This window comes from Asparagus officinalis, chromosome 3, assembly GCF_001876935.1.
Source record: "Asparagus officinalis chromosome 3, Aspof.V1, whole genome shotgun sequence".
Lineage (NCBI taxonomy): Eukaryota > Viridiplantae > Streptophyta > Magnoliopsida > Asparagales > Asparagaceae > Asparagus > Asparagus officinalis.
In genome coordinates this window covers 2,580,193-2,591,798 of record NC_033796.1, presented here as the reverse complement: position 1 = coordinate 2,591,798, position 11,606 = coordinate 2,580,193, and the positions used below count along the sequence as shown (strand labels likewise).

General features: G+C 33.9%; 1 protein-coding gene across 5 annotated transcripts; it reads left to right on the top strand.

The window, feature by feature from the left end:
* LOC109832628 lies at positions 3,653–10,730 on the top strand. Of its 5 annotated transcripts, none has more exons than XR_002244808.1 (7): positions 3,653–3,779; positions 3,896–3,971; positions 6,182–6,545; positions 9,222–9,500; positions 9,888–9,952; positions 10,051–10,110; positions 10,184–10,247. XR_002244808.1 is itself a non-coding variant. In XM_020400008.1 (7 exons), exons 3-6 carry the CDS (start codon positions 6,408–6,410, stop codon positions 10,055–10,057), a joined length of 489 nt encoding a protein of 162 aa, XP_020255597.1. In that variant the 5' UTR covers positions 3,653–3,779; positions 3,896–3,971; positions 6,182–6,407; the 3' UTR covers positions 10,058–10,089; positions 10,184–10,200. The 5 variants fall into 5 exon arrangements, 4 of the variants coding, with proteins under 4 accessions (XP_020255597.1, XP_020255595.1, XP_020255594.1 ...); XM_020400008.1 differs by having other exon boundaries at positions 10,051–10,089; positions 10,184–10,200; XM_020400006.1 differs by having other exon boundaries at positions 9,888–10,089; positions 10,184–10,730.

Genomic DNA, 11,606 nt, shown 5'->3' with positions numbered 1-11,606 from the left:
GTGTGCTTTCTTGCTTATGACTCAATTGTGCATGTGGTTTTGGAGTTTCTATTTTCTGTTGCTCTCAACTAAAAAGGTGAAGATTAGATGAGAAAATTTCTCCAAAGAGTAGGTTATGATTATGACTCAAAGAGGTGGGCCATGATAAGAAATGAAGGACCACTACGCTACTTTTGATGAGCATTTGAAGATTAATTTAAGTTGTTGATCCACCAAATTGATTTTTCATCTAGACAAGCTGTTTGTGAACCTTGTAAACAATGAAACCAAATCAAAGGTGTATTTTACATCTCAAAAGTTGGCAAGCAGGGTTGGGCGGAGGGGGGGGGGCGGGGGTTGGTCAAAGATTAGTTTTTGACGCACCACACACAAGCGTCTTTCAAGATACTTGGTGTTCTTTCGTACACCCAATCTGAATGCTATATGTGCGATATTTTCCGGGGTTATTGAGGTCTGGTCCAGGTTCTCAGGCATTCTCTTTTTAATTTCAACATTTATATCTGGGAAAGAGATCAATTTCACCTTCAAGCAAGCATAAATAGTGAAATGCTCATGTTGACGGTTTTGGGACTATCTTCACAAATCTAACTTGGGTTTTTAACAGTTTCTAGATTTCTACATTTCTTTTTATTTGGGTGACGATAATTTGATCAAGGCTCTATAAATTCTGTGCCTCCATCAGCAGACGTGTTTAAATAATTAATTAATTAATTAAAAAAACTATCTTGACTTGTTGGGTTCCACGCTGATGTTCAATTAGGTGCTGTCACCTGCTAATGATAGGATTAATTGAAAAATATACTGCAGTTGTTTTTGGGGAAGAAAAACATCATCACTCATATTTAAAAATTAGCATTTTTATAAAGGAAATCATTAATATTTCTCATATTCAAGGAGGCTTTATGGAGTCCCATTTTGTGGAAAGAGAGTTATAATAAATTCAGGAAGGAAAAAAAAAAAAAAAAGGTTAGGTGTGCTTTCAGACTCAGTTATAATAAATTCAGGAAGGAAAAAAAAAAAAAAAAGGTTAGGTGTGCTTTCAGACTCTCTCTATTGTTTTGTTTTGTATTTGTATTGGCTGATGTTTGCTTGATCTTGAAGAATACGACAACCTTGAAAATGTCCAACTCCAAGTGAGAGGAGATTCCTGCCCCTGGCATATCAAGGAACAAAGTTGAGAGATGAGGAGAACTGGCAGAGTGCAGGACAAAGCAACATTTGCTTTGTTGGTCCACTCTTCTTCAAAGAGATATTTTTGATGATGGACTAATGAGTTGCTAATCTCTCACCACATGTAAAGGTTATATATAATAAGAGGCTGAGCTCTCCCTTTGGCAAGTCTCATTTGGTGCACTATTATCAAAAAGAAGAGCATGGACCCTACATGGTTGATGTTGCAATCAAATTATTGTCATCCTGTTCATTATTCAATGAACCAAACTCACCTATTTCATCAAATAAGAATAGTATATCAAATAGAGGAAATTTTTAAAACAGCCCCAGACAGTTTTTTATTTTTCAAAATCGAATCATTTTTTTTTATTTATCAAAATCGACCCACTTTTTTACCACGTGGGCTTAATGATGTTCCTAAACAGTCGGGTTTGCCAACCCGACCGTTTAGGACATAAAAATTTTGGGTTTAAGGGTTCTAATTGGGGTTTAACACCCTTCTAAACAATCGGGGTTGCCAACCCCGACTGTTTAGGAACTTCATTAAGCCCACGTGGTAAAAAAGTGGGTCGATTTCGATAAATAAAAAAAAGGTGGGTTGATTTTGAATAATAAAAATCTTTTTGGGGTTGTTTTGAAAATTTCCTCATATCAAATATTAAAAGAGTTGGTATTTGATAGTCCCCCCTTTGCATGGAGAGCTACCTCCAGCTATCAAAGTTGTAGATCATCAAACGAAAGTTGTTGTCACTATCCTGTGACCGTGTGTGAACTTTATTCTTTTTTCTTTTTTGTGGGATTGCACTTTGTTCTAGTGCAGGAATTGTTCTTGGAATATACTCGTCATTCAATAAAGGCTACTTGTTGGGGGGCATAAGTAGGCTCTTGATTTTACTTCTGATTTTTTTTTATTTTTATTCAGACAAAGTAAATACCATGGATTGATTATATTTTGAACTAGTGTTTCTTCACAGAACTTTTGGAAGCAGAACCACCTTGTTTTCTGAGTTCTTCCCTTGTGTGTTTATAGCTAGTTTGCACCTGGAAATTTCTTGGCAAAGAAAATTTTTCCTGAATTTTATAACGAGTAAAATCTTCTTAGCGTTTGAGTTCTTCCTTTGGGATCTCATTTCCACGAAGAGAATTCTGGTTAGTTTTTAAGTGATTCATGTCTTTTGCTCCTCGTACAATCAGCCTCACTTAATTAATTCTGGTTAGTTTTTAAAGTAATGAGTGCAACAAGGCATAACAAGCTTTACTTGTAGTGCATAGCCTGAGTATGGACAAGTTAGGATACCTTTTTTTTTTAAGGATTTTTTTCGGTATTAGTCCCTTAAATCTTCAAATCATGGAAATATTGCTATTAGCTCCTTCAAATATTAAGTTATATTAAAATTAGTCCCTCAAATCATTAAAATCGCTATTAAAAAGTTAGTCTCTCAAATATTAATTAAGTTGTTCAGAAGGTATCCCCCAAACCAAGAGACAGTAGCAAAGAGAGACAAATTGGTCACTTAAAATCATTGAAGTTGCCATTAGATTCCAATGTCCTCATAATATATTTTTTTCCCCCAATTAATCTCTCTGATTCCTGCTTTTACTCCCGATTGGAGGGGCTAATTCGAAACTAACGTATGATTTCAGAGACCTAATAGCAATTTCAATGATTCGAGGGAGTAATTTCAAAATTACTCAAGATTTGAGGGGTCTAATAGCAATTCCCATTATTTGAGGGGCAAATTCAAATTATGAAAGATGCAAGGGACTTGTATCGGAAAACCACTTTTTTTTTTATCTGAACAAAACAAGCTAAGGACGCTCGAGTGGGGTTTTGTGAAGCCTCTCATGTTTCTATGTCGCTAGAATGACCTCCAAACTCACGTTATTTTAAAAAGGGAAAAAATAAAAAAAATAAAACATTTGAGGCTCCTGAGGCTTTGTCTGCCAACAAGTACTGTTTTTTTAATCCTCGTCTTATGATCGATCTGCTTCTATTTTTATCTCTAGAGTAACTTTTCTGGCTTTTGCCCTTAATTACGTTATATACATAAAAATAAAACGAACAAAAAACGAATAAATAAATGAAGAGAGGATGCAACAAAAGGCACGAGGGCCTGCTTTGCTTGCACTGGTTTGATGACGTACGGTGGTGTGCTCTTTGTTTCTATGCTTATGTCGAATAATAAAATAAGAAATTTTCTAAACAAACCCGTTCATAATTTTTTTTTCTAAAAATAGATCCTCTTAGGTTTTATTTACAAAAATAAACTCATTTTGTCTTAATCCGATTTTTAAATAGTCGGGGTTGGCATAGTCGGGGTTGTCAACCCCGACTATTTAGGCTGTGTTTGGTAAGGGGGTAAATGAAGGGTTAAGGGGGTTTAACCCTCTCTTAGCCTGCCAAACAGAAAAAACAACAGAAGGGTTAATTAACCCTCACGTGAGCCCAAAACTCCCTTTAACCCGTGAATTGAAGGGTTTATAATTCCTCGTCGATGGGCGGAACAAGGCTATTCCGGCTTCTCACGCGAAGGGTAGGAGGCGGCATTTTGCAAATCTGGATCTCGGCAGCGGAATTAAGGGAGGCGGCGATCTTCAGTTATCAGGTTTGATTCGCAGCAATCAGTTTCTTCCCCCCCCCCAATTTGTTTCCCTCTTCTTCTTTCCCTCCAAATTTTCCCTCTAAAAATTTCCCTCTTTCTTCTTCCCCAACTATTAATAGGCATATTTTAGGGGGAACAAGAGAGAAACTTTCAGCCGATTGGGATCTCAAGTGACGGGAGGCAAAGAAAAGAGAGGTATGTTGATTTTACAATATCGAATTGGTTTCCAAATCTTTGCCATACAAGCGATTATGTTCATATGAATATCTTTTCGTTGATGGATGGTTTTTGCTCTTATCAAAAGCATGCCGAAATTTAGGGCTTTTATTGTTGTCTTTTCTTTGAGGGAGTAGGCTATATTTTACATATGTTTCTATCTTTAATTAATTTGTCTTTTTAAGTAAATTATATTTTTCTTCACTCTGAAGAATTGCTATTAAGTTAAATTCGATTTGTTCAGGCATATATGTTGGGTATTTACTTATTTTCCTAATTGATATCAATGCTAAATTTCACATTACTCTAGTGCAACTATACAATAGTAAAACTTCGGCAAAGTGTTCAAGATGTTTGCTCTCAAAATCCTAAATAAATTAGACTCGAATACAAATTATTATTAATTGTAAGATTTTGACAATTTACTCACTGTAAATTGCGTGAGGGAAATCAAGAACATGAAGTATTGGTAGAATCGTAGTCTTTTAAATAGGCCAAAAATGATGCATGCATCAACAATTCCATGATAAGTTTAAAGGCACATCTAGGCATCCCATTAACAAAGATACCTAAGAAACAATGTCTAAAAAGTTGATACATATATTATAGCTTATTCTATCAAAAGATGCAGATATTGGAGAAAAGACCTGTACTTTACAAACACTGTCCTATAGAAGCAATACAATAAGAATTCACCTTTGTTGAGACTATATAATGGCAGTCATAACTTAATGCCTCACCTTTAATATGGTTAGGTTTTACTCATCTCATGTACCTTTTTTTAACAATTAAAGGCTACTTTACTGTCAAAATGCAGAACCTTTTCACAAGCTAAATGATTCATCAGTGTTGTCGTTAATGAGCTAGAGTTTGGCATAATTTTATAGTTAACGCTAAAGACACTTTTGATAGTTGAAAGTAGAAGCTAAAAACATGCTAGTATGAATATCCAAGACATTATCAAAGACAACTTGAATGCAAGTTAAATAAACCCTGTCTAGAACTAATATAATTCAACAGCAGCATATGATTTCAAATGAAAATTAGGATGCCAATAACATCCATACATTAAGAACAAGATATGTCTTGGCTCTAAACATGCTAGTATGAAGCTAGAGCACTTTTAGAACATTAACCAACCTTCCTTTAGCTCTCTCCGTGTACTTAAAAAGTATCATATACAAAAGATTGAAGAAATTATCAATCAATTACAAGCAATCTAAATCAAAACGCAACACATTATAAATATCTATTCCTACTAATATAAAGCATTGCAAAAAGACAGAGGAATTCATAGCTAATACTTGACCTTTAAACTTTCAGATAATAGCACCGCTTGATGGGCCTCTTTCTTGTTTTCAACTGATGCTGTCAGATTACATGCATATACTTGTGGAGGTTTTAATATGAATGTTAATTTTGTGGGACCTTAATCTGATTTCATCTAATGATGTATGCCAATTGATAAGTGCACTGTGCATATACTAGTGGAGGTTTTAATATGAATGTTTACTTTGTGAGACCTTAATCTGATTTCATCAAATTAGGTGTGCTAATTGAGGAGGTATTTAAAAAGGATAAATTTCTGGGAAATTGATGGATTGACATGAATTATAGAGGTGTTGCTTTTGATAGTATTAGATTAGATATTATGAACATATGTATGTATTGTTATACACATACATCCATACATATTATGTATGTACACATGCAGACATGCATGCATAAACATGTATACATGTGCGCACAATTGCAAACACTGAATCACATTATATAATCAATGTATGGATTATCCTATACTAATTAACTGAAAATTCTCAGTTTATTTCCTGGCAACAAATATCAGATCAGTAAATGTTATCTTAAAAACTATACTAGTTCATTGTGATGATCCAGTGAGAAAGTATGGTGAACTTTTTGAATTTTCTATGTTTTTCCTTCACCTCAATTATGTTCATATGTCATATAATATTAGTTTTTTGAATTTTCTATGTTTTTCCTTCACCTCAATTATGTTCATATGTCATATAATATTAGTGGTATTGGGTTTATAGTTTAAAATTGATTAGTTTATTATCAATTATGTTCATATGTCATATAATATTAGTGGTATTGGGTTTATAGTTTAAAATTGATTAGTTTATTATTCAATTGATTAACTTCTTTTAAAATTCTCATTAATGATCTAGAATGACTAAGAAGAACTTCATAGCACAATCTCAACACGAAGGTGGGCAGTCAAGACCTCGAGCCAGGAACTGGACTATAGATGAAGATAATTGTTTGTTGGGAATATTAAAGGAAATGATCCTTAAAGGAAAGAACAATGGAGGTCATTTCACTACCGAGCAATGGTAAAATGTTACCGATGAGTATAAAGTTAGGACTGGACAAAAGGACAGAGGCAAACTACAAATGCAAAACCGTTATAAAATTTTGAAAAAGCAATATTCCCTTAATTACAAACTCCGAAATAAATCAGGTTGGGGTTGGGATGAAGAGAAAAATATGGTGATTGCACCTACTGCGAAAGATTGGGAGGCATTAATAAAGGTATTATTTAAACTTCTAGTATTATTAAATTTAAATTTTGTATATTTAAAACTATGATATATTTATTATGAATTTTCTACCACAGGAGAATGATGAGTATTTAAGAATTAAGAACAAACCTTTTCCTCAGTTCGATGATATGGATTTTCTATGTGGAGGTAACACATCTAAGGGGTGCTGGTGGTTTGGGACTACTGATGACTTCAATGAGCGTGAAGGAAGCACTAGTTCAGATAATGAATTAGAGGATACTGAGGGGCCACACAATAACGAGATTGATTTGAGTGATTCAGAGGAGGTACACGAAGTGGAATAGACACAATTTAATGGGACACAACCACCATCACAACCAATACATATTTCTACTTCGAGCATAAAGCATCACGCTCAACGATCAGGTTTAAAGCGTAAGTTTAAAAATATTTCTCGTCGTCGAGCATCAGGTATTGAAGTTGAAAATAATTTGTAAAAAATGATTGAGCTCCAAAAGCAGCGAGTTGAAATGACAAAAGAGCTTGTAGATTCCAGAAAAGGGGTGCCTACTGAAATGAAAGAGTGCATGGATAAGATAATGAAATTACCAGGTGTAACTAGTGATCTATGTGTGGCAGGAGCAGAAGCTATTAAAAAGAAGGAGAATAGGCATGTCATTAATATGCTTAACGGTCAAATGCTATTATCATGGCTCAAGAAACAAATGGATTTACAAAATGCAATGATCGGTTATCCATCGCCTATTTACAATTTCCAACATCAACCACCTCTAATGCACCAGTTCCAGGGTCAATCACGAATGTCACAAGCTCATGACAGCAACATGCAGGAGATGGGGTCATTTGTCAACTTACTTAATGAGACACAAAACTTTCAGCCGACTTGATGCTTTATGTTCAAGTCTCAAGAGTCAAAACTAATCAAATTTAGTTTAGTAGTATGTTTTCTTACTTTTAGTTGAAGTTGATGTTCCAAAGAGTGACTTTCTTATTGTCAGGCAATGAAATTTAGTTTAGTAGTATATGGTTTTTTTCAACTTCTTTGTTTATTCTGTTATATTGCTCTCAACATAGTTGTTTTTTCAAATTCAGTTGTGATTTCCTTATTGCAAAATGTATTATAGGTCATTTGCAGTTACACATATGATTCGAGCTTGTTTAACTCTCTATTGTTGTGTTTTTTTATTGGAATTTGTGCTCGTTGTCGAGCTTTGGGCTGTTTTTCCAGTTACATATGATTCGAGCTTGTTTAGATCTATATTGTTGGGTATTTTGATTGGAATTTGTGGTCTATGTCGAGCTTTGGAGATGTTTTTCCAGTTACACATATGAATCGAGCTTGTTTATCAATGAATAACCCAACATATCAACATGCCTGAAAGATAGTGACACAATCTCAAGTGTCGAGCTTGTTTATCAATGAATAACCCAACATATCAACATGCCTGAAAGATAGTGACACAATCTCAAGTGTATCCCTGTACAAAATACAAACTATGACCATGTACATGATCCCATATGCATCTACAACACATATCAACATGCCTGAAAGATAGTGACACAATCTCAAGTGTATCCCTGTACAAAATACAAACTATGCCCATGTACATGATCCCATATGCGTCTACAACACATCAACATGCTTGAAAGTTAGTGACACATGTACATGATCCCATATGCGTCTACAACACATCAACATGCCTGAAAGTTAGTGACACATTCTCAAGTGTATCCCTGTACATAAAAGTGAGGATATACCAATCATACAGCAATCATGAAGATTTGTTACAAAATACAAATATGCTCTCAACATATTTCATTATGTGTACAATATGGTGATATTAGAAGTTGTTAAATAGGATTTGGACAGGCTATATAAATGTATTTTTACAATTCAAACATATCATTTATGCATTAATCTTTTTTGCCTTTTAACATCAGACACATCTCTTATACATGCTTTATAATTTTTGATACATTACTTTCTATGATAGATTTAGGAGTGTCAGTAAGTAGCCGTTAAAGTCAATAAGTATCAGATATGAGTACATTTCCTTCATCCAGGTACCATTGCGACTTATGTTCCCGTTAAAGTCAATAAGTATCAGATATGAGTACATTTCCTTCATCCAGGTACCATTGCGACTTATGTTCCACCGATAAATATAGCTTTAGCTGTCCTTAGAATGCACAAAGAGTTTTTTTTATTATTACTCTGACTTCTCAAGGTGCTGCTGAAGAGAAATGCCTTGCAGACATCTGTGTCCATGACTATGAGGTGCATACATCGGCATACAAAGCCCAAACGAAATGCACAATTCACATCTTAGCATAGAGTTTTGCTGGAGTAAAGATAGAATATTTCCATCTTTTCTGACAAGAGTTGAATATGTGCTACTGCAACATCCGCTAAAGTTTATTTTATCTTCCTATCTTGAATATTTTTGCAATCTTTATATATTTTCGAATTAGAACAATGATAAATTTGTAAGGTTTGTACCTCATGCCTTGAGGGTTATACATTGTCTTATAGATGGTTTTAATGCTTCGCCTCATGCTTTGCTTCTTAAAGACTGTTCAGACACTAGTATTTATCACATAATTAGTCATAATTAGTCATAATTAGTCATAATGCTTTGCTGCTAAAGTTGTCTAATTTTTTCCATTTTTAATTTGGTTGAAGATGAATTCATTTGAAGATTTTGCAAGCGATCTTAGTGTTGATGATATTGACGCACTTGATGATGAAGATGATCTTATAGAGGCGTTGCTTTTGAATGATGAAGATGAGGATGAATACATGTGGAATGAGATGATTACAAGTATCATTCATCATTCAAATATGATGAAGCAGGTTCCTCGACCATGTCGAACTAGGCCATTCTCTGGACATATGCTTGTAGAAGATATGTTGTCTGGACATCCTGATCGTTCATATTCTTGCTTCCGAATGAGTTCTGAGGTAATTCTTTGGCTTAAAAATGTTCTAATTGAGAAGAATGCTTTAAGGCCAACTAGATATTTAAGCTGCAATGAACAACTATGTATATTTTTATACGGAATTTCGCATGCCCTTTCAAATCGAGTATTAGCTGAGATATTTCAACATTCAGGAGAGACTATTAGCAGGCAATATAATAATGTGCTTAATGCTATATTATCTTTGAAACAAGATTATATCCAACTTCCCACGACTGACGTAGACGTTCATCCTAAGATTCGAGAGAATCCCAATTTCTTCCCATATTTCAAGGTAGAGATCTCAGCATATATTTTTTTCAAATATTTTTAAATTTGTATGTGTGTTTGTTTCTTTACATTAGAACTTTATATATTTTTATATTTGCAGAAAGCATTGGGAGCAATTGATGGATCTCATATTCCTGTAATTGTGAAGAAAAAGAAACACAACAGGTATCGTAATCGAAAGAATTTCATATCTCAAAATGTAATGGCAGCATGCTCCTTTGATCATACTTTTCTTTATGTTGCTGCTGGATGGGAGGGATCAGCATCTGATATGTCAGTACTTCGTGCAACACTGGAAGATGGTAAATTTAATGTTCCTGAAGGTAAATTTTAATATTTTTCCTTTTGGTTTATTTAGAATCAATTAGTACTAAAGTCAGATAATTAAATATGTAGGTCGCTTTTACTTAGTTGACTCGGGATATGCTAATACTTCAAAATTTATCGCCCTGTATCGTGGATCACGCTATCATCTTGGAGATTTTACAAATGGAACCACCAGAGCCTATCGAGATACTAAAGACAAATATAATCATAGACATGCATAACTACGTAATGCGGTGGAAAAAGCATGGGGAATTTTAAAGCAAAGATTCAAAATTTTGAAAGTTCTTACTCTATTTCCTTATAAAACTCAAGTTAAAATCGTTGTAGCTTGTTGTGTTCTTCATAATTTTATTACAAGGCATCAGGGAAATGATAAATACTTTAATATGCTCAATGGATTAGAGATGAATGAGGATGAAGATGAGGAGGAGGAAGAAGACCCCCAATACATGGTTGGTGTAGATGAAAGTTTAAGGGGTGAGCAGCTTCGCAACAAGATTGCTTTACAGCTTTGGAATAATTGATATATGTAGTTGTCGAATATTAAAGTATAAGGAGGTTGAATTATGTATTTTATTATCTTTATATTAGCAAAAACAAGAAATTTTATATAGAGCTTTTGAGTAGATTGTTTTTTCCTTGAATAATCAAATCGCGTTTTTCCTTGAATAATCAAAAATTTTTGCCACGTTTATTGACAGATAAGAAGCCATATAATATTTTGTTAGCTCATTATCTCTCTTTAGCTTTTGAAATGACGCAAAAATGATAATTTATTTTTATTTACCTTCTGAACATTCATTTATTCAATAATACCACATTGTAATACTTTTGGTATAAGAGTTAAATTAATTTTATATAAACTCAACTTTACATAAATTCAAGCTCCTTTAATATTAATGAGGCAATTATCTATAAATTTTCGGTAAGGGCGAAAGTGGTATTTTTTTTTTTTAAATAATGAGATTAATCTCTTTATCCCTTCTTCATTTGCCAAACACAAAAGACTTAACCCCTTGGCTTAACTCGCGAATCCAAACGGAATAAGAATATTTTTAACCCTTCATAATGGATTAACTAAGTTACCCTTCTCCTTAATCCATCTTCCTTATCCCCTTGCCAAACGGTACCTTAGTGTATAGAATGTTAGGATTTAGGGTTATAATTAGGGGTTTACAACCTCCTAAATAGTCGGGGTTGGCAACCCCGACTATTTAGGAACCGGATTAAGATAAAAACGGATCTATTTTTGTAAATAAAACTCAAGGGGTTCTATTTTTAGAAAAAAAATATGGATGGTTTTATTTAAAAAATTTCTTCAATAATAGAATGAACAAGTTGCGCATTGGAATATTAATCTAATTATAATCATAATTAGAACACCGAGAGGAGACTTTAACTCGGGGAGAGAGGAGAAGACATCAAGTTGTTCTTGTATAATCAGAGGAGGACTAAAGCACACGTAGGCATCTTAATCCCTATTTTTTTTTTG

What these genes read in the sequence shown, in the direction of transcription:
- LOC109832628 (XM_020400005.1), top strand. Translation starts at nt 6,408, where the DNA reads ATGCAAAACCGTTATAAAATTTTGAAAAAGCAATATTCCCTTAATTAC. An exon ending in ATTGGGAGGCATTAATAAAG is followed by an intron (nt 6,546 to 9,221) that starts GTATTATTTAAA and finishes ATTTGGTTGAAG; the next exon opens with ATGAATTCATTTGAAGATTT. An exon ending in TAAATTTAATGTTCCTGAAG is followed by an intron (nt 10,111 to 10,183) that starts GTAAATTTTAAT and finishes TTAAATATGTAG; the next exon opens with GTCGCTTTTACTTAGTTGAC.